Source organism: Octopus bimaculoides, chromosome 3, assembly GCF_001194135.2.
Source record: "Octopus bimaculoides isolate UCB-OBI-ISO-001 chromosome 3, ASM119413v2, whole genome shotgun sequence".
Classification (NCBI taxonomy): Eukaryota; Metazoa; Mollusca; class Cephalopoda; order Octopoda; family Octopodidae; genus Octopus; species Octopus bimaculoides.
In genome coordinates, this window is record NC_068983.1 from 31,415,124 (window position 1) to 31,439,801 (window position 24,678).

Below are 24,678 nucleotides of genomic sequence, written 5' to 3' on the forward strand. Positions count from 1 at the left end.
GCCTTAGGTATAATAAAAAAATATTCAAACAAATACATAACAAAGATACCAGGACTTACAAATATATATAACATACAGAAAATTGCACTACTGGGTACTGCACACATTCTACGCAAAACACTTTCAATACAGTAAACATAAGAGCACCACAGCAAACCACAGCACATACCCAAGGCGCACAGAGCTGCGCTCGGTAGTGAAGTGAAAGCACGTTATAAAAATAAAACTACTGAACAATAATAATAATAATAATAATAATAATAGGTGACCCCCTTCGGTCATGAATGACCATGGGATTGCACTTAGAAAGTTACCCTCCGAAGCACAAGTCCGGGCAAGTTTGTTTGTGGAAGGCCAGCAGTCGCCCATGCATACTAGCTCCCCCTCTCCACACCACTGATGTTATCCAAGGCAAAGGCAAAGGCCGATACAGCTTGGCACCAGTGATGTCACAACCCATTTCTACAGCTGAGTTAACTGGGGCAACGTGAAATAAAGTGTCTTGCTCAAAAACACAACACGCAGCCCGGTCCGGGAATTGTCCTCACAACCTCACGATTGTAAGCTCGACGCTCTAACCACTGAACCATGCGCCTTCACAATAATAATAATAATAATAATAATAATAATAATAATAATAATAATAATAATAATAATAATAATAATGATGATGATGATGATGATGATGATGATGATGATGATGATGATGATGATGATAATAATAATAATAATAATAATTATTATTATTATTATTATTATTATTATTATTATTATTATTATTATAGCACCATTCAGAACAACATAAGCAAGTTTCTCACTTCATATACCATGCCATATTCGCCATATTGCAAAATTCTAACCAAAAAACATAATTACAACAATCGGTCTGCAATGGAAGCAAACCATTAATTTTATTCGATTTTTATGCCATAATTTCTTCAGTTCTTTATATTAAACTTTTTTTTTATTTCCTACTCTTTTCTTCCCATCTTTATTTTATCCTTTCTTCCTTTCTTTCTCATCGTTTGGTTTCGCGTGCTGCAAGTGCTATGATTTCATTCACAATTAAAGACACACTCTTACTACAAACTACACCTGAGCGCTTTCATGACCATCTTTTTTATCACTACTAAACCATAATCATCATCACCATAACTGATATTGCTGCTACAATTCCCTTTTAGCATCATACTCGCTACTACATTCACCATGTTCAGGCTATCACCTCAAATATCAAGAACATTAGTAACATCAATATCTTCAAAACCACAAAAAGTACAATCACAACCGCCTGTAGCATGCCTGACTTCATGGAAACAAACGTTAATGTGACACCTACCATTTTGTTATAGAAGTATTATACCGTTTCTATTATTATGTAACTGCCTCTGCTATAACACTCATCCCATAGCCACCAATGCTGGGAGCCACCAATCTACCAAAAGCCCCCATCGCTATTTTGTTGCCACTACTACCATACCTTACCAACTGCTAATTCGAACCTCCGATGTACTTAGTTTGATCTACTCTGCCCTTTCAGTTGAAAAAATTGGCTTTCCTATCAAGTGAAAAAGAAATATTATTGCAATAGTGATTTGTGAGAAGGTTGCTGTTCTGTTGATTTACTCTCCTACTTTATCGTAACTGATCTTGATGAAACACCGCAAAGGTTACTTCATCAAGAAGCTGGAAAAAGCATTCTCCTTCAGTCTGCATGGTTGCTCGGATGAATCTCAAAGGCCTTTTTCCCCCTAATAATCAGGTGTTTCCAATTATCTTTGAATTCATCCTTATTCCGTAGAAGTGTCCGGCCTGCCTACAATACGTAGAGAATTTTCAAGCTACCCATAAAGAATTTGTTTGGGGATTCAACTATTATTCATGCGAGAGATGTGTCCACACCATCACATCTGAAACTTGATTAAGAAAGCTTCTATACCAGGTACACCACACATTTCGAGGAAAGTGCTTTTCTTTACTCTATCATTCCACTTAACCTTGCATATTTGCCTAAGGCATGTTAAAGTTGTTCACGTGACTGACATGCCTAAGGTAAGGTGTCCAGATCTCCGCCCCATATAATGGAGTTGTTAGGTGAACTGACGTATACACGTCTATTTTGTCCATACTGAGATATCACGGGTATTCCAAAGACAATCATAATGATTCCTAAAAGCTGTACTAGCCTTTCCGATACGAATTTGGACTTCCTTATCGAATTCAGCATCACTTGTTACTCTAGAACCTAAACATGTGAAAGCATCAATTGTTTTCAGAACTTTGCCTCCAATAAGCATGCTGGGAAGATTTCTGGATTGTTACTAGGTCATGACTGATACAACAGTTTCGTCTTTTTTAAGTTGATAGTTAAGCCAAAAGATCTGACTACTGCTGCAAATCTATCAATGGTGTGTTGGATATCCTCGAGTGTATAAGCAACTAGGGCGCAATCCTCTGCAAACAGTAAGTCTATTATTGTCTGAGATGCAACTTTAGTCCTTGTTTTGAACTGCAACGTGTTCGGTTGAAGATGCCACCCATTGTCCTATATTCATGAAAAACACTCTCTTCCAGTAGTAATGCAAAAGATAGTTCAAATAATGCTCGTGCCATAACACAACATTGTTTTATGTCATTTTAAGCATCAAAACGTTTAGATTGGCTTGAACAGATGTCTTCATATTCTTATGTAGGGACACTATGACATTTAGCATTTGCTCGAGAATCCCGATCTTTGCTAATACTTTCCAAGAATCCTGCCCACATACAGAAACAAAGGACTCTTTTAAATTTTCTGTAATTGCTTATGTAACACCGTGAATGTTTTCAAGTGATTCGTTATGTAATGTTATGTGGCTATTCATCAAGTGTTTGAGGAGCATATCCTTACTGTTATCTACTTTGAGCTCTGAAATATCAAAATTCCTTATAAGTATTTTACGATTTTGTTTTATGGCCGGCTTTGGTCGTGGAAAGCACGTGTATTATTTCTTATTTCTTTACTGCCCACAAGGGGCTACACACAGAGGGGACAAACAAGGACAGACAAACGGATTAACTCGATTATATCGACCCCAGTGCGTAACTGGTACTTATTTAATCGACCCCAAAAGGATGAAAGGCAAAGTCGACCTCGGCAGAATTTGAACTCAGAACGTTGCGGTAGACGAAATACCGCTGAGCATTTCGCCAGGCGTGCTAACGTTTCTGCCAGCTCGCCGTTTAATATTATTTCTATCTCGGTTCCAGTCAATTACAGAGTCAAGTGCCTTTGACCTGATCTAAGCCCTGTTATAGGTTTCTTGCTGTAGATTTAATACTATTGTTAAATGCGATCTAGCAACCTCTTCAATTTTGGTCCTCAGTATTGAGTTTGGCATGTATACTTTGCAGTACCGTGTGCAGTCTACATAAATGGGATCATTCATAATTTTCGATCATTCTGCATTCAAATAATAGGTACTTCTTTCTGGGAACCAGCAATGGAGCTTCTATGCACAGATTCGATGTGTTAGAATCAGGAGCCAACAAGACTCTGCGCCGTTTTATAAGGCTAGGACAACCCAAGCGTGGATGCATGCCAATTTCTATGGTCATGTTTACACAGTAAACCCTGATCAACGGTTTTCTTGTGTCTTTATAGACATGAATTAGCTTCTCTTCTGTTCCGTACATATGACTTGTATCGCATGTCTTAATACGCTAGTTCTGGTAGTTCACTCAGACATATGAAGCTCTTTGGAAATGGTCCTCATTGATTTTTCTGGGATCATCATCGACAATGCTTTGAACCCGTTGGAGGAATGGCAGTGTCTTTATTGTGTCGGAACGTTTAGGATTTATTTTTCTCTCTGATACGGTTGAATCATTCCTACCAGAGGCTTCCAGTTCCTTTCGAACTTTGTGTAGAAAAGAGCTTGTCACATTTAGGAACGTGGCAATTTCCAAATCACTGTGTTCCTCAGATATGGCAACAATAGCTGCGCATGTTTTCACTTCTTGTGTTATCGCTTTATCTCCTGTCAGGAACCTGAAAGAAATAAAAATCTTTTTATTCTTTTTTAAGAAAGTAATATACTAATAATTAAGTATCCTCAAATATCCATCGCATCCTGTTGTTAATGCTGTGTTGATTTTTTAACGATTATATTTATTCGGACAAGATAGTGTATATTCTCCTATTGTTGTATCTGAATGAACAGGTCTATTGGATGAATCCAGATTTCAAAGTGTACTCGATTATACATTGATGCAGGAGTTGGTTGTACTGATGCCAACAAAGCTATCTGCACAGTAGACTACTAAATTTAGGGACTTTAAATTTATGAGCGTTATGAAATTACATTTCAGTAAAGACTTAGGACTTGTGGTGCATGATAAATTTTCGCGTTGATTTTAATATGAAGCAAAGTTAGCTGAGTTTTAAAAGTTATGCAGGTAAATGTGAATGTCAGTAATTGCTGTTCTTTTCAGCTGCAAAATAAAAACTTAGTAAAACTAAAACTTACAATGTATGTGTGGATATTAAGCGAAAAGAAAATCATGTTGCAATGCATAATCAATCTGCTTGTTTATTTTTCTGTTTGTTAGTGACTGTCTTTCTCTCTGCCTTTCTCTAATGCTTCCAGTGTCCATTACTTTCTCTGTTTCTTCATTGGTGGACAGTAAATTTAAATTGATATGTATGCGTGTGAGAAACGTATTGTATTAAAGTCATCTACCAGTATATTCATATAAACACACATAAGTAGGTAAATACATAGATGGTTGTGCGTGTATGTGTGTGTGTGTGTGTAAAACTGTGTCTGTGTGACAAAATGTATATGTGTTTTTTGTTTGCTTCTTTTCCTCTTAAGTTATTGTATCTTTTTATGTCTAGGCACTGTAGACAGTTTAAATGCTTCGAAATACTGGTTGTATGTAATAGTTTACAGTTAGTTTAGTATGTCTTAAACTTGAATACAATACAAAAGTTACCTAGCTGGATTGAATGTGCAACACACTTTTATTTTATTCCCTACTAAGCTACCAATACCGCCACTCCAGAATCTAATATTTCAGATTGTGAAGAAGCTATAAGACCTGAGCTGCTTTCGCCAAAACAATCAATCATGTTTAATAGCTCAATCATGAATTCTGTTTGAGCTTGAAAACCAGCAGGAGAAAACAAAATCAAAATGGCGAATTTCTCTTGAGATTCCTTTTGCGTGAATATGTAACAGCTGGTTAGCTAACTATCATATATATATAATTATATATTTTTCGAATATCAGCTCTTTGGGATGTGATTTGCTAGATGATTGTCCTAATCTCTATTTCTGTGACTGAGTCGTGGTTAAAATGATATATCGACAAAGAAAATGAACATAAAGAATTATAAAGAGCAATACAAAAGCACATAAACACACATACACACTCGCTCACACACATACACGTACACACATACACACACACACACACGCACACACACGCACGCACACACACACACACACACACACACACACACACACACACACACAAACACATGCACATTATATTTATTATATATACATTTCGTTCTCACATTAAGTCCAGATATCGAGTTCTGAGTTCAAATGCTGCTGAGACCAAAATAGCTTTTCACTCTTTTGAGGTCGATAAATTAAATACTAGTCAAGCACTAGAACTGATGCTGACTTTGTGTCAAGATTGGAAAGAAATTATATATACATACAATCATATATTGACAAGAAAGTAACTTCGATGTTTCGATGGTCGTGGCTTGTTCAATATATATGTGTGTGCCTCAGTGTGCGTGTGTGTGTGTATGCCTCAGTGCGCGCGCGTGTGTGTGCGTGTGTACTATGTATGTATATATGTATGCATATATGTATGCATGTATGTATGTATGTATATGTGGAGCCGCAATGGCCCAGTGGTTAGGGCAGCGGACTCGCGGTTTCGATTCCCAGACCGGGCGTTGTGAGTGCTTATTGAGCGAAAACACCTAAAGCTCCACGAGGCTCCGGCAGGGGATGGTGGCGAACCCTGCTGTACTCTTTCACCACAACTTTCTCTCACTCTTACTTCCTGTTTCTGTTGTGCTTGTAATACAAAGGGTCAAACTTGTCACACTGTGTCACGCTGAATATCCCCGAGAACTACGTTAAGGGTACACGTGTCTGTGGAGTGCTCAGCCACTTACACGTTAATTTCACGAGCAGGCTGTTCCGTTGATCGGATCAACTGGAACCCTCGACGTCGTAAGCGACGGAGTGCAAACACATGTATGTATGTATGTATGCATGTATGTATGTATGTATGTATGTATGTGTTATGTATGTATTATGTATGTATGTATTATGTATCTTGGATACTAGATTCGCAAAGTCCTTATCAATGGTCCATAGATGTCTTCTTTCTCTTGTATTTTTCAAACCACATTTGTGTCCAGAGGGCAGTTAATTTCTACAACAGAACATATCTTTTCTTTGCGGTCCCACACACATGTATGTATGTCCTGGGTATGACTTTAAACTGCATCCAGTTATCGTCATATTGAAGCATCGTGTATACTGAAGCAGAGACATGTGTCCTCGACTGTTTCCAGACAATAAAACGGCCCTATCTCTTAATGACATGTCAACTTTGATGAAATTCTGGATTCTTGAGATTATTTACCCATTTTAGTTTTCTTAATTTCTTTTGATAATTATGACAAGGGGCAGAGATCATAATCATTATCATCAAAGTCATCGTCATCATTTATCTTTCGTGCTTCATGCTGGCATGGGTTTGACAAGATCCAATGGAACTGCATCGTACACCAGTGTTTGCTTTAACATGGTTTCTATGACTTGATACCCTTCCTAACACCAACTATTTTGTAACGGGTAATGGTACATTTTTCACACTACCAGTACAAGTGAGGTTTCCATGCTGCTTGAAAGACTACGAATTCTGAGGGAGATCACTTTTTGCAAGGAGATGAGTAGAGAAATAAAGGCCAGAGCAGAATTGGCTTCTTGCTGTAGATGAATTACATAGCTACTAACATTTTAGAAGAAAAGGTGGGAGAGAACGGATGGAGCTGGCCAGTGATAAAAATAATGGTGATAACGAGTTAGGGTGGAACTTCCAAGTGAAGTGAATGAGTAGAGCCGTTGAGCCAGGAGTTACAGAATAGTAATAACGGTACAGTAAATAAGACGAAGAGAGAAAGGGAAATGAGAATGACATGTTGTGTAAGTTGCAGGAGTGGATGAGGAATAAAGAAGCTGAAGTAGTATATGAAGTAGGAGAGATAGGTGGTGAAGGAAGAATGTGAATCGTATGGAGAGTTAATTTGATGGCATAGCGGGGTTTGAATAAAACATAGGTGGAAAGAACAGTATTGATAGATGAAAAATGAAGTAGCTCTAAGTAGAAAGAAAAGTCGAGTAAAGAAAGAACTGCAGTTACAGAAACGATGGATGTGTATAAACTCAGATACGCGCGTGTGCACATAGCTCTACCTAAAATCACTTTCGCCGAGATGAGCGAGTCTTCTTGAGAACTGCATATGACCGGTCATTCCTGTCCTTTGTGATCTCCTCCTTATTTTAACAACTCAAGAATTTCTGCTGTATTTCATATACCCATATTTGTCAATGCGTGCGCGCGTATGTGTGTCTGTGTGTATGAGTGTGTGTGTGTGTGTGTGTGTGTGTGTGTGTGTGTGTGTGTGTGTGTGTGTGTGTGTGTGTGTGTGTGTGTGTGTGTGTGTGTGTGTGTGTGTGTGTGTGTCTGCGTATGTATGTGTGTGTATTTATACATTAAATGGAGAACCACCAGTTTGGATTTAAGTTGCGTTTTTCAGGCAAATAAGGGGACTATGTACCTTGCTGTAGGCGAATCCATTCATGATATAGGCTTCTTGCTGTAGAGATAACACATTGTTTTGTCAAATACGGTCTAAGAACTTCTTAAATTTTGGTTACTCACAGTACTGAGTTCTGCATCTACTTTCGCAGTACCTGTACAGTCTAATTAAATAGGATCGTTCAAAGTTTTCGATTATTCTGTATTTAAATGATAGGTATCTCTTTTTACAAACCAACAATGGAGCTTCTCTGCACACGTTCGACGTGTAACAATCGGCAGCCAAGTATCCCTTAAATCATATCCTATCAACTTTAAAAAATAAGGGTTCATTCGGCAATGCAGTTTTATAAATGCTAATCTATACGCTTTACGTCTTTCAGGCGGAGAAAAAGAAAGTTTACAGATAGTAAGTTTTTAATCAGAACTCTACTGGATTGGATCTGACCCGACTGAATAATGGTAGACCCACTCATTTATCGATCTTTACTCAACTAGATAGTGTGTTAATGACCTTTTCAATGTAGTAAACTAAATTTCCAACAACAAATTTCTATAGTCTTATTCGAAAGATATCTTTTAAAACACGAATGGCCGAAGAGAGTTTGCTTTACTTGACAATATTGTTAGTCAGGTTACCTCTGTGCGCTTCATTTGTTGTAACATGAGCCTACTCAATTAGATCTGGTCGAAGCCACTCAACAACAAGAAATACAGAACCTAAGCAGAAAATAACTTATCTTGGTTAAATAGTTATTATATTCCGAAAAACTAAAAAATCTAAGATTTTATGTTGAAAAGGAATTATTTCTGTTGAGGGATTTAAATTTCATGTTAAAGGTAGAATGGCAGGTTGTGATATTCGAGACTTCCTCATTGGCACTAGGTGTAAGTGAAATGAAATTCCTTGAAAATAAGAAACTGAAACTACATTATGGACTCAGAAAATCAGGAATATACTCATACTTTGTGTTTTACAGTATTAGAGTTACCTAATTTGAAAGTTGCAGATTATATTTTACACTATTTAACTTCGGAGTGACTTCAATATTCATTTCTCCAGGTCTATGCAGAAGTTTCATCAATTGAATTTTCTTGTCTTCTATCAAATATATAACCTAGACATGAATAAATATTTTATCGATTTTTTCATCGTCTTCAAAGTAAATGACGCAAAAACCAATCAGCAGTTAGTTATTTGCATTAATCTACTGCAATGAGAATAATTTAATTTCATGATTTTATTAAAAGAAGCATACATTCGTAACTAAATTTTCTCATTGTATTACTAATATAATATCAACTGAAAATTATTTGTCTGAAAAGAAATCAGTTTATATGTAGAAAAATCAGTTTGCATATTGAAAATGTATTTAGTTGTTAATAGAAATAAAGATTTATGCATGTGCTTGCAGAACCAAAATCAAGTTTACTTCGTTAAAATTATTCGACTGAGTGTTGAAAATTTGAGGTTAATTAATGCATTATTCCCCATTGCTAACGACTGTTTCATATAAATGACGATTTCAGTGGTCAATAACAGCAAGCTGCCCATCTAGGCGTTGAATGGTTAATGTTTTATATCCTTCTACGTATGGAATGACGCATTGAAGACAGACATTAAACCGTTGTTGGCCTAACCACAGACACCTACAGTGCTAGCATTTATCACAAGTTTTCTTAATATAAAGGGAAGGGGATACATATGTTCCCACGAGTAGGATGCTGCTGTGTTACAAGTATTTACTTGTCATTAAAAACCAGTAAAGTTCTAATCAGCTCAGTTGCACTATGATGCTTACGGCAATAAATTATCAATCATGGCTACCTACATACAGCTAAGGGAACTTACTTTTTCACAGTTGAATCTGTTAGCCCCGAATACAACACAGTGCCATACACAGGAAACATTGATTTCTTAGTATTTGTATCGATTAGATTATTCGCGCTTTCTTATCGAATTTATAGAGGTGTAAATATATATGACTGTTAAGAAACGAATTAGATAATAAAGGTACCCTTCACTGGTCAATGATTCGGGAGTTAAATGTAGTCATAGATGTAGCTAGAGGAGGGATGTGCTCTGAAAAACTGATTTGCCTAAGATCTACTATATATATATATATATATATATATATATATATATATATATATGTATGTATATATATCCACTATGTATATAAATTTTCAATAGTATTCCCTAAGTCAAGATATTCACCACCACAAATACGAGGTTCAATTGACTGGCTATTTATGGTAGTGATTCAAGAACTGTTTCTGACATAGATACAAGGCCTGAAATTTTGATGGATGGAGTTAGTCGATTAAATAGGACCCCTCCCGTATTTGATAGGCAATTCATTTTATCGATCTAGAGCGATAAAGACAAAGTTGATCTCGGCAGAAATTGAGCTCAGAACGTAAAGATCCCGAATAAATGCTTCACGATATATTTTTCGACGCTCTAAGAACTCTGTTTGCTTGATTAATTGAAGAAATAATGAAGTAGTCGATTAGTTCATTGGTTAATTGAACTATTGCATGTGTTACTTATTGGTGAGATGACTCGCCCAAGATACAACAGCATATAATTCATTATCTCTTTCTTTGCAAAAGCTGTGGATTAGCAGAATCGTTACAGCGTCGAAAATTCCCTAGCGATATTCCTTCTGGCTACTTATGTTCAGAGTTCAAATCCCTGGTACTAGCAAAAGGAAGCGCCACGGTAATGACGTTTAGTTTGCCCCATCTTTCCCTCTCTATGTTAAAACATGCGTGGGAAGAATATACTTTAGACTGAAAGACAAACACTTCATACAGTCACACAAATACGGACGTTTGTTTAATAGGCACAACTTATTTGCGAACCCAACACAAAGAAAATTTTAGTGAGTATCCCTAAGCTGCGAGCAGAGGCAGGATACTCATGTAGGGTATATAATAGCTGCCCAGTGGAAGGTGATGCGAAGCCAAGGTGGTTGTGCATGAGCTCGAGGTAGCTGCCACTGGCAACCAGAGTGACAACCTAAGTAGCAACGGTTTATCCACCCAAACAAAAACAACGGCAACGACGACGACGAGATTAACTGCATAAGCGGCAACGATGCACCCACCGACAACAGCAACAATAGCAACAATGGTGGCGGAGGCTGCAGTGGCAACAGCAGCGCTTCAAGCAGTAGAGACCACAATACCAACAGTTACAACGGCAGCAACAGCGGAAGAACCAGAATCACGTCCAGGAATATCAGCACCAGCAGCGATTCCAGCAGCATCAACAACGACATCAGACCCGGAGTTAAGGACACAAGAATCGGCGGTGGTAGCACATCCAGTACACATACACGAAAATATGTCGGTTTACCTGTGCCCCAGGTTAAGCAACATCTGAACAACCATAAGTTTTCTTTTAGGATACCGGAAAGGTGCAACATCACGTCCCTGGCCAACCACGTATGGCGCTTAAAAGAGGAAGGAACGTTGAGAAGATGATGTTTTCAAGTAGCAACCCTACACTCTAATGTGCTATGCGACTTTCTCATTCATTTGCAACAGAGAAAACAATAAAACATCAGACGTAATACAGAACAGTATCAAATTTCATGCTTCAGAAACAAGTTCAAATCCTAACCGATTCATTGTTACCCGTTCATTTGTTCAGGAGCGTATTATTAAAAAGATTTATACAAACAGTGCCTAACTTTAAAATAATTTTAATTGTAATTTCACCCACTAATTATTTTACGCAGGCATTTGGCTTCATCTCAACTACAAGCAGCTGACGCAAGAAAGGTATTTCCTTGTTTCGACGAACCTGATTTAAAAGCCCGATTTACAGTCAGTATTATATACCCTCCAGGTAAAGGCCATTTTCTTCATTTATCCAATTTCTATATAAGACTGAAATTTCATTTCCTTCATTACATATATTCTTGCACAAAAGCGTTCGGATTACTACTCATTTCAACAGTTTATAAAGACGCTTTTACTTCAGTATTTTAATATATGTGAACTCGGCAACAAAACTTTTCCTTATTTAATTATAATAAATTGCCTAAAATACCATTGAAGGTTTTTAAAAGTAATTGCTAATTATCTGTAATGTTCACTAAAAGTAATCAATGTAGGATAAGAAGTACACTATATTATCTATAAATATTAGTCTACATTATCAATAGAGTACGAATTAGCCATAAAGAGTATGTTTCGTTATTTGGATATTTTCGGCATCAAACATGCATGTCAAGCATATACACTCTCTTCTTTCTCATTTTAGGATATGTAGCTCTTAGTAACATGCCGATTGTCAACCAAACGAAACTATCGGATAAGTGGATGCGAAACCAGTACACCACATCGCCGATTATGTCTTCCTATCTACTTGCGTTTGTTGTTGCAGACTTCGACTATAGGGAGAAAATCTTAAAAAATAACTACACTGTAAGTTGATATGCTGTAATTATAAATAATTTCGTTGTTGTTTAAAATACAGTAGCATCCAGAATCCAAGGAAACAGGTGATGGCCTGCGTCAGCAAAAGTTGGTAGATAAAAATAAATTACAGTGAATTCATTTTTGCGAGAGGTAATAACGTTTCGAAGAGGTGTCCGTCTTTGGAAAGATATATTTGAGACTAATACCGAGGTTACTAAGTTCCAAATATATATACTTCTTTACTTTTTATTTTAGGATATATTGGTCTTCGTAAATATATTTAATATGCAATTTTTCAATTTGAGACTGTATCCAATTACTATTTATTTCTATTCTTATATTGATATGTTCCATTGCTTCACACAGAAACTACACCATGTATACAATGATATTACTAGATTATTGAGTGCAACATATACACGCTCCGCATTTACAGATATACAGATGTATATAACTACTACGACACCGTATATCATTACAACAATAAATAAGCCACGTGGATGGCAGAATTAGCAAAGCCGCAAAATGTATTGCCGTATAAGTTTCTGATATTTTGTGGGGATCAACGTGTCCTTTCATCCTTCCGAGGTCGAAAAAATAAGCTACCAGCCAATTATTGGGAACGATATAATTAGCTCTCTAATACAGTAACCTAGTGTGAATATTATGAGTCATTTTTAATATAGTTATTACTACACCTCGGCATTTGTTCTAGCTTTTTATACTATCATCATTACTACGTCAAAACCTTGAGTTCAAATCCTTCGGAGGTTAGTGTTTCTGTTCTTTCTTCTAGGTTCGATAATTCGATGTATTGGTCAAGTACTGGGCTCGATTTAATCAACCAACCCCTTCCCTTTTACTACGATTATTATTTAGTTGATATTAAGGCGGCTAGCTGGGAGAGCTGTTACCGCACCGGACAAAATGTTTAGCAGCATTTCTTCGGCTTTTTACATTTTGGGTTGAAATATCACCGAGGTGGACTTTGCCTTTTATCCTTTTGGGGTCCATGAAATAAATACCTGTCAAGCATTGGGATCGATGTATTCTCCTTCCCCTAAAATTTCAAGCCGTGTGCTTAGAGTAGAAAGCAAAAAGATTATTTGGTTGCTACTTATTGTGTTCCTACATCTACAGCGAGCTGAAACGTGATGGCATTGTGAGGTATTTTTTCGTCCAATTTTTCCTGTCTTGGTTTGTGTTTGCTACCTTGAAATCCTCTGTTTAGTGAAGTGAGTTAATCCACTACTCAGGAAGAAACTATTCTAAGAGTGCGTCCTGCCTTATCTTCGAAACGCCTAGTTTTAGAATAGAGGCAGCTGATGAAGGAATAATTCCATAAGTGGCTTGTTTGTTTTTCTATGTGTTCGTTCTGTTGTCTGTAAACCAAGTCCGTTTTGTTTTTATGTCGCCGTTCATTTTTCTAACGTCCTGAACCCGTATATGCATCTATATATACATGTAGATGTAGGTATGTAGATATATGTATGTATACATGCATATGCTTATATATTATTTTCATTTGCAAGTAAGCTTCAACTTCACATACATATACCGTTTTCGTGGCACCTAACAGAAAAGGAATACGTAGTTGCCCAAAAAATGCGACGAAATACTTGTATTAGATTTGAGATTGCGATGAAATGATAGGCTACTCACTCGACTATTCTACCTCTTCTACATACAAACAGGAACATAGAAATTTTATGAGTGTTCTTAAATTAGACGTTACTAATATTCTAATACTTGTGTGATTTTGAGGTGTTTATAGTCTAATGTCATCCTGAAAATCAAGATGAAATTATAGACAGACTTACCGTGGCATGTATGAATTAGTAAAGCATCAGCATATCTACTTGACCATTTCAACACAAACGCACTTACATACACAATGTGCTCTTATACATAAATTTAAACACACGCATAGACATTCAAATGTCCATATGCATCGATTTGTTTTGTTTTGTTGTTTTTAATCTCGTATTTTTCACTCTACATGCATGCGCTTAGAGAAACAACATCTCTTTGAAAGAGAATGAAGGCACACATCAACAACACTATAATACAATGCAGCTGATGAAATCATATGAATTCAAATCAACAATCAAACAATGATTGGAGATATCATATTCTATCATAATTGAATTTTACTTGGTATTTTTGTTTGCTTTAAAAAAAAAAAACTTTTATCGTTTGCCTCGGCTTTATGTTTTAATTGCAGCAATTATCTTGTTCATTGTGCATCGATACAATCTAATCACCACTATCATCAACATTGTCATCATCGTCGTCGTCATCATCATCATCCTCATCATCTTCATCATCATCATCACCATCATCATCATTTTTATTATCATCATCACTATCACGGCCGCTATTTTCATTATCAGTATTGTCAATATTATCATCTTCATTGTCATCATCATATCCTCGACAGTTACCACTACCACCATCATTTTATTTATTATCTTGATGATCCGTAATAACAGTGCCATCATAATCACCATCATTACATCGACATCATGATTTGCAACACCACCAACAAACCATCATGATAATGGTAAAAATCGATTGTCATCACCATAATCATCATCATAGCTATGAGCTATCCTCATTGCCACGGTATCCATCACTACAATCATTATTATCATCGTCATCATCACCATCATCATCACCATCATCATCGTCATCACCATCATCATCGTCATCATCATCATCATCATCATCGTCAACATCATCATCGTCACCAACATCATCACTACCAACCACAACAACATCTTTTGATATTTAGATTCCTGTCAGTATTTCTAGAAAATATTATCACGAAAAATATCGTTCTTAACAACCCAATTTTTATTTTATTTTCTTTTTCCCTTTTTTCATTATTTCTTTCCTTCCCCATCTTTAATTTTCATATGCTCTCACACTCGCTCTTTCTTTCTCTCACTCTCTCTCTCTCTCTCTCTCTCTCTCTCGCTTTCTCGCTCGCTCACCCGCTCTCTCACTGCTTTATTGTCTTTTTCGTTATGTTAAATCTTTCATATTTCCAGAAAAACCAAGACATGTGTAACAGAGGTAAATAGAATAAGGTATAGGTCAAAAGACAAAAGTAAAGACTGATTAAGAAGATAATGGAGAGAAAGGAGAGAACAATACGGAGAAGAAAGATGAGCCAAAGATAGGTAAGCAGCGAGAAAAAGGAGAGAAATCTGAAAGGGAAAGAAAAGGGTAAAGTGATAGCAACGAGAAAGGGAGATCAGAGCGTCGGTGAGATTAGAACACATTGAGGATTTAGTCAAGATGTAGTGAATGAAGCAAACACGTGGTAAAACGTGACAAAAGGAAAAACAATGGACAGCATACGGAATGCAAGGGAAAATGAAAGACGAAGTAAGGTTACAATAAAGGAAGAGTAAAGGAGAGATGCGTAAAATTGAATTTAGAACAAAAACAAAGTAAACTGAGAGCAACGAATTACAGTGAAGATTCAGCAAGGATACAGAAAAAGATTTTTTAAAAAGTGAGAAGAATCAGAAATTAATACTGGTGTGTTGAGAGGAGGAAAAGTGAGAGTTGGTGGTAGGACAAAGAAGATATAACGATTGAAAAGGGTAGAAGCTGGAGGTAAAAGTAGACCAAGAAGAAAGAGAGCGAAACTAATCAGCAGAGTGATTAATAGGAGCTTAAATGGAGAGCAGGAAGAGTAGATTTAAAGTAAAGTAAAATGAGAATAATTAGAAATTAATGGGAAAGAGCTGAACAGAAAGGAGAATTAAAGAGAAACAAAGTGAAAAAATAAAAGGCAGGAGCTCTAATGGTAAGAAAGACAGTTAGTAATGAGAAAAAGGGAGAGTGCAATTGTAAAAGAGAATATGGAGAGTATAAGACAGTATAAACGGAGATTAACGGAGAATTAAAGGAAATTAATGGTTAATTGGAAAGAGACAAGATAAGATAATAGAGTGATGGAGAGAACATATATATACATGCCTGTGTATATATGTATATATGATGTATATATATATATATAATTTTAGCTGAACGAATAAACCCTAGTTACTTATTCTGTTTTTTTTTTGCTGTACTGCCAGTTATACATACACTCTCGCGCACACACACACACGCACACACATGCACACACACACACACATACATATATAATTAGTAAATGGAGTAAAACGCATATGTTAAATGAATTCTTTTATTTCCAACATATGTTTCGAAGATTACAAATTATACCTTCCATAGCAATAGGTGTTGTTGATAAGGATGTAATCTTCTCTTCAGGGAAATACATAGGAACCAGCTTAACCGTTAGACATTTTAACCGAATATCTTAGAGAAAATAAATACATATAATAAATATATATATATATATATATATATACAACAACATATGTAAACAAACTTTGGGTGGGGCTGTTTGGTGGGGGAGGCCTCAAATGTGTATCGTACCATATAGACAAGAAAGTAATTTTTAGAACGCAGTATAGCCGTGAAAACACCACAAAGATTGGGTGTTTTACCCTTATATGGCGGAAAAGGTTGTCAGCAGACACGAACTTGCACCTCTCAGATACCGGCTGAGTACTCTACCATTAAGCTAAACTGCCCGCTGATATCAAATTCCGTCAAATTAAACGCTAAATGCATAGATTATTTGAAACATATTTTGTTGTTGTCTTTTGAAAACATCGAATATGTATCGTATCATACAGACAAGAAAGTAATATTTCGAACGCAGTATAACCGTGAAAGTAACAGAAAGATTGAGTACTTTACCCTTATATGAAGAAAAAATACCCAATCTACCTGCTGTTTTCAGGGCTATTCTGTGTTTGAAATATCACTTTTCTGTCTGTATGATATATATATATACGAAGGGCTTCTTTCAGTTTCCGTTTATCATTTTATTGAAACTTAATCGTCAATATAGTTTCCATGATTCTCTATGACATCTTTCCGTGTACTCGTAAGCTTTTTAATCCCATTAATGAAAAACGCTTTCGGTTTCAAAGAGAAGAAGTCTGAAAAGTCAGTTGCTCGAGAGTTAATCCATTCAAATGATTCTGTAAACTCCGAAACAAATGGTAATCTGAAGGAGCAAGGTCTGGGAAATAAGGCAGATGAGCAATGCTTTTTCCAGCCAAGTTTCTCAACCTTCTGTGGCATGATCTTTGCAGGGTGGAGCCTTGCATTGTCCTGATAAATCATCACTCCCTTTCGATTCACTAAAGCAGGCCTTTTTACTTCAAAGCAGCGTTCAAACGCTCTAATTGATGACAGTAGATTTGAACATTGATTGTTGCATCAGTTGGTAGCAACTCAAATTAAATGACACCTTTGCAATCCCATCAAAAACAGAGAGAATAACATTCTTCACATGGAACTCATTTTTCGGCAGTGGTTGGGCTCTTCAAGTCAATGTCTACGACGCTGAACATTTTGATAACAGATCCATTTTTCGCCACTAATCACCAAAATGAGAGACATGAATTCACGAGAACGAAGAGAAGAGCAGATGTCCACTCGGGATTTGGATGGGGCCACGAACTATACGATGAAAACCCAGAGTTACTTATGATCGGTGAATTTTTAATAAAAATGCGAAGGTGGTTTATCAATTCAAAAATCGATATCCACGAAATAGTCATACTTTCAGATTTTTTAATGCTAAAACCTTCCTGACTACCGTCTTTGTAATCCCGAAAAATATCGTAACCATTGGTCCAGCCGTCTGGCCGTAAAGAGAGAATAGACAAAGAGATGGACAGACATAACGCCCATTCTAGTAAGATAGCAAATCTGCCCATCTACGATAAGGAAATATAGTATTGCAAATCTAAATCCCCTAAATGCACGAACTATACGGGGGCGAAATCCAGAGTTAATCCTCGTCGCCGAAATCTTAACAAAAAAAATCAAAGGTGATTTATTAATACAAAACTCAGTATCCACTAGATAGTCAGACTGTTTCAAAAACCTTCCTGATTACCTCCTTCGTAATCCCGAAAAACATTGTGACCATTGGTCCAGCTGTTTGACCGTGAAGAGGGAACAGATGGGCAGACTGACAGACGGACAAACGGACTGACGGACAGACAGACGGACATAATGCCCATTATAGTAAGATGTGCCTCAAATGCTCCTTAGACACTTCCATATTTGAAGAGTTATAATTAGCGAAATTTCCATTAGATTATCTTGCAAAATGTAATTTAATTAGTTTAAATATCTCCAAATACATATAAATATTACTTGAATGTCTAAGACATTCTAAAATACTGTTAAAGCGTTTACAAATTGAAGATATAGAAGTCAGGATATTACTTATGGCATAACCTAATATATAATTATGCTGTAACAACGAACAGACTGCACATCGGAACATTCCATGGGAGGTCAAACACCATACTCTGCTACAAAATAACAAATAGTTTCATTATATAGACACAGACAATTGATGTATTCACCAGACTTAAGTCTTTATAAGTACTAGAATCACCGTATATGGAGTGCGTCTAGAGAGCGAGGATAAAGAGATAAATACAAATTCAGGAGTTGTCCTAATTAACGGGATCTATTACCAAAAGTGTTCCAGTCGAAACAATCCCATATTTTAGGCGTTGTGTATCTATACTACATTATCTAATGTAGTGTTAGATATTTTAAAGACAGTAAGTTGTAATTTCAGGGAATTTAGCTGCTATTTCAAGTAGGTAAGGCTACCAAATAAAATCACCCTTGTTGGGCAAAGTCATTTATATATTAGGGTTAAATGGGTAAATAATGGTCGGGCGATTTGATAAAAAAAAAGAAACATTAATGATAATATAGGTTAGTGTTTGAAGGAGTCAAAAATAGAGATTTCATTTTCTGAGAGATTATTCAACACTCAATGGTAACAAGGAGTTCCTTCGATTTAAAAATCAATGATTAAATAAATACCAAGTCCTAATCTCTCTCTAATTCTGAGTTCAGCTAAGTACCATTACTAAAAACAACTTTATAGAATGCGCCTTAACAATTATAGCAGATGGAGAAAAAATTATATTTTATTACTTGAACGGCTTAAATAGCATAGTGTGTCAAATTTACGATTTCGTTGGCAGAAGACATAATTGCTTTGTACAACAGTTTATCATCACCGTACATCATCATCATCATCATCATCATCATCGGCACTTTTATTATCACCACCACCGTCATCAGGGTCGTCATCACCAGCAGCAGCAGTATCATCGACGTCGTCATTATCATCTCCCTCGTTATCGTGAACATTATTACTATCTCCATCGTCTCCATACTCATCATTATCATCAACATCATCTTTATCTTCAATGATCATCTGCACAACAATTTCACCATCATTGTCTTCAAGGAATGTCATCAGCATTCTCAGAATCATCACTCGCATCATCGAACATAATCGTCATCAAAATAGTTATTATCAGTATCAAAATCTTCGTAGTCGTCGATGTCGTCGTCATCATCATCATCATCAGCAGCAGCAGCAGCATCGCCATCATCATCATTATCATTCTCATCAAAATCAACACCACTTCCTCCTCCTTTATCACCCTCATGACCGTCACCATTATATAATTAGATTAAGGTTTTCACCTTGATACTTCAAGAAATATGTCCATAATGGCTAGTATGTGTCTTTGACTGACTGTTCGATTAATTTACTTCTGCCCAGACCTTAATTGAATAGGAACTTGCATGTGATTACAATCAGGATAATGTCTCACCTAGAAACAGAGTGAGAGAAAACTTTCCCTGAAAGTTCAAGTTAGAGTTGGCATATGCCTTCATCGCCCTTATACTGTCGCCTAACACATTTGACTAGATTGCAACCTCTGTAATTAGTATATTTCGTAAGAAGTGTTCTACAGATGAGGCAGTTCATTCTATAGCTAAGACCCTCTGCATGGAATCTCGAGATGCTGTGGTTAATAATATGCAAGCGCACTGCGACTGCGACACATCTTCAGGGTTTTCCAGGCGCTGTGTATGTACGGTGTTTTTGTTAAGCATAACTTTACGTAGCTTGACTCTTTAACGGAGCTGTAGTTCCGGGTCAAGCATAGACCAACTTTGGTGTCTGGCGTCTTGAGTGGTATTTGGCAATCACAGTCATTTACCAATCGTGCAAAGTAGCCGGCTGAATTTGAGTGCTTTGCATTCTAAAAAGAGCTATTCGTAAACATGTGTAACGATGTAGTAAGCAGACGATCTAGGCTTTCGAAAGAATTACCTGACATATATTCCCAGAGAGCTAACCTTAGCAAAAGCATGAGTAAAAGCAGCATCAAAGTACAAAGAAAAGAGAGTTGGGGCAAGGATGTTACCCTGCTTGACACCATTTTTTACAGGAATGGGTCCTGCCATGCCAACACCAACATTGACCCAAACTTCCATCTCGTCATAAAATGATTTAATTATAGATACAAAGTGATTCAGACATCCAAATTTGCCAAGTATTTTCCATAGCATGGCCCTATTCAATGAATACCTGGACAAGATCCATATTCTACTCATAGAACTTCTCCTGCATCTGTCTTGCTGTGAAAATCATATTCATCGTCCTTCTACCAAATCAGAAGTCACATTGAGATTCAGATAGGACATCATTTACGAGACCCAATCAGGCAGGTAAGAAGAATATTTGCCAGAACCTTGCCAGCAGCTAATAGTAGAGCAATACCTCTGTAGTTACCACACATTGTTCTGGCTCCTTTTCTTTTATAGACAGGAAGAATAATTGCATCCTTCCAGTCCTTAGGCATTGCACCATCCCTCCAGACTATACAAATAAGTTTGTGAAGGAATTGTATGATGTAATCACCACCAGATCGCAAGATTTCAGCACAAATTCTATCCCTTCCAGGTGCCCTACCAAGATTCAGTTTACTTATTGCTGTCATTACCTCATCGATTGAGGGCGTTGAATTTAAGGAACCAACGATAGGTCTTTGTTGCATAGTATCAATCACTGTTTCATCCACAACTGACTCATGCTTCAGGAGTTCAGAGGCCTGTGATTTCTGTTGATTTAGTAGAATAGAGTAGAAGCCTCCTTGGAAGGCAAAGGAGCTGATGCAGAGCTCTTAGGCCCATAATCTTGCTTCATAAGATGGCAAGGCTTCTTGCTGTCATTTGCATCAGCAGCAGTCTGAACATCACAAGCAAGATCCTCCCACCAAGTGTTCTGCACCTTCCTGAGAGATCGCTGCAGTAGTGATTTTACACGGCTATAGTGGGCAAGTGCTAGATTTCGCTGCACAGCTGAAAGTCCTCTGTGCAGCAATACTATTGCTATTCCTTTTCCTTACACCAAAATGTCCTAGAGAGTTCCATGCTTGCGAGTCTGTTCCAAGCCTGGCATTCAAATTTCCCAGTAGAATGACTTTATCAGAATTGGGGATTTTCTGAAGTATGGCTCTCAGTTAGGTATAAAACATAGTTTTATCTTCATCACAACTAGCCAGAGTAGGTGCGTAGGCACCCGTTAGAGTAGCAAACCGCCCAACTTTCAGGTGCAATCGTAGAATCATTAGACGTTCATTTATAGGAACAGGAAGCTCCTCCAACTTCTTAAGAATATCAGATCGAACGACAAAGCCAACACCAGCCTCTCTGCGCTCCTGCTTCAGTTTCCCCTTCCAAAAAAAAGGTATATCCACCTCCTACTTCCTCAAGCTAACCACCACCTCCTATACGAGTCAGCTATATCAATGTTATAGCGGTTTAGCTCGCGAACAAGTGCAGTGAGTCTTTGAGGCCTACACTCACTCTTGATATCTAGCAGAGTGCGCAAATTCCATGAAATGTTCAAGTTCCATCCAAATTTTGTAAAAAAAAATGTCTCTTTGCTTTTCAAGTGCAGGGTGGACATCCGTCAGGCGCGCTAAACTGACCAGATATAGAAAGACAGGAATTTTCTTTTTCTTTTTGGTTCACCTTTTCTAGAACCTCTCCGGCCTTCAGGTGAGCAGTGCCCTCTCCAACTGAAGCTGCTTAGACTCCCACGCTTCAACCGAATACTATCGCTGTCTTGAGTGATAAGGAGACGACTTTATATCTAGCATGGGCTGCCTACGTGCAGGTCGCTGACTACAATCTTCTAACCCATTAGGTCTGCATGCTTCACTACCCTCCCATCGCCGCAGGACTTCCGAATAAAAATAAAATAAATATATACTAAAAATAAATAAATATATTCTAAAAATAAACATACATAAATACTGAAAATAAGGTAGATATATTATAGGGAAAAAAATTAACTATAAATACATGCATACTTATACATATAAACGTGTGCGTGCGTAAGTGCGTGCGTGCGTGCGTGCGTGCGTGCGTGCGTGCGTGCGTACGTGTTTTCGTGCGCGTATGTGTGTGTGTGTGTGTGTGTGTGTCTGTGTGTGTGTGAGTGTGTGTATACTATAATTATATGCACACCAATAAGTATGCTTACGTGCTTACCGCATTCTTTTTCTTGGAAACGAACTGTTGAGGCATACATTTTTTTCGGTCACATATCATCAATGAACACTGACAAACTTAAATTATTTTAGTACTATTTATTCCAATACCTTCTACCCGTCTATGTAAAACCTGGTGGACTAGCGTATGCATCGCATAGCTATCGCTTACTGTATTGCGGATTTTAAAGTTTGCTTCCCGATCTTTTCAAGCATTTCAGTAGCATCGAACGAAGAGTTGATGCTTTTCTGTGTGCTGGACATTAATAGAAGTAATCCCATCTGGTAAAAGGAAATAAGGGAGATGTTTTTGGAAAATGGAAAGTTAGCTACAAAAAAAATAATAAGCAGGAGCAAACATTTACATACTTGATTTGAAATAGGAAAGAAACGAGGACGCAGTGGTGTTCAGCCGGATACATTGTTATTCAGGTATTAAGCTAGGAGTTGCATTATTCTTTGTCTTTGAATCTGTTGAATTTGGTCCAATACCGTTTTAATAAGAAATCTTATTTGTTAACTTGTAATACGGTGATATATTTTGTCAGGCTGAATGCTTTGTATATTGAATCTTGGTTATGTCTGTAGCCTTTGTATCTTTCTTTTACTTCAGATAGATTTTTATATGCACACACGTGCTCTCTCATATGCGTTCATGATCTATCATACACACTCTCACGCGCTCACATAAATACACACATACATGTAAATCCTTAATAACCTATAGATGTCATGTCGCGCCACTTTATGGTATCGTTTGTCTTTTGTTTTTGTAGTTAAGAATGTGGGCCCAGCGAGAGAAGATAAACCAGACGAATTATGCCTTGAAGTTCGCAGAACGATGTTATGCATTTTTCACAGAATATTTCAATATATCTGATATTCTCACCAAATCAGGTAATTGATTGTCTTCCTTGTCCTTCTTCACAATAATAGCAATAATGATTAATACCAATAATTTGTCTTTTCATTCAGGTTACAATCTTAATTATTGAAATTCGTCAGGAAATTTTATCATTTTAGAAGTGGTCTTGCTAGAAGAAATATGTTGACTCCATCTTCACTATTTGAATTGCCATTTGTCTCAATGTATACTTATCACTCCCTGCGACTAACAGTCTGTATGTTAATCCATGAGTGTATCATTTTGTCTGCCATAGATAAGTTTTTATATTCTGCTTATCTGTGTGTCTCATTTTTCACATGCATTTCCAAAACTCTCTCTCTCTCTCTCTCTCTCTCTCTCTCCCTCATATTCTCTCACTCCTTCCCACATTCTCTCTCTCTCTCTCTCTCTCTCTCTCTCTCGTTCTCTCCTTCTCCCCACACACTCACACACACACAGGCACGCACACACTCACACACACAGGCACGCACACACTCACATACCACACACACATATGTATGTATGTGTGTGCGTGTATGTATGCATGTATGTATGTACTATTGAAAAGCCTGTCAAAATGAGAATATTTTGGGGTTCTCCTTTCAGCAATTCTTAATATTTTTATTCCAAGCCATATTTCATTTTAGTCTTTTTTCAGTTTTTTCATATTTTACCTCGTGGCTTGCTTCTTGTTTTTGAGTTTCTTGTTAATGTTTTGCAGTACTTTCATTACTTGTTGTATATTTGAAAAGTCGTCTCTTCACTTTCTTCCTCATATGCTCAGACTCCCTTACTCACATTCATTACTCTCAATGACTGACACATATTTCATAATTCGTTCTTTTTTTAGTTTTCTCGGTTTTCTCTCTCAGTCAAAATTCAGTTTTACCTCTTGGCTTCTTCTCCAAACGGCTTCTCCATACTTATTTCAATAATGTATAAGGTATTCTCTGAAGGTCTCTCGCTCTCTCTCTCTCTCTCTCTCTCTCTCTCTCTCTCTCTCTCTCTCTCTCTCTCTCTCTCTCTCTC

At 37.1% G+C, this 24,678-nt stretch overlaps 1 protein-coding gene across 1 annotated transcript in view; it reads left to right on the forward strand.

Moving 5' to 3' along the window:
• Positions 1-24,678, forward strand: part of LOC106877840 (aminopeptidase N) — a 178,561-nt gene that overhangs the window by 131,501 nt on the left and 22,382 nt on the right. The window contains exons 3-5 of the mRNA XM_014926872.2: positions 11,589-11,698; positions 12,116-12,279; positions 23,540-23,660. Coding sequence (XP_014782358.2) covers positions 11,589-11,698; positions 12,116-12,279; positions 23,540-23,660 — 395 coding nt within the window. The remainder of the gene's footprint in view (positions 1-11,588; positions 11,699-12,115; positions 12,280-23,539; positions 23,661-24,678) is intronic.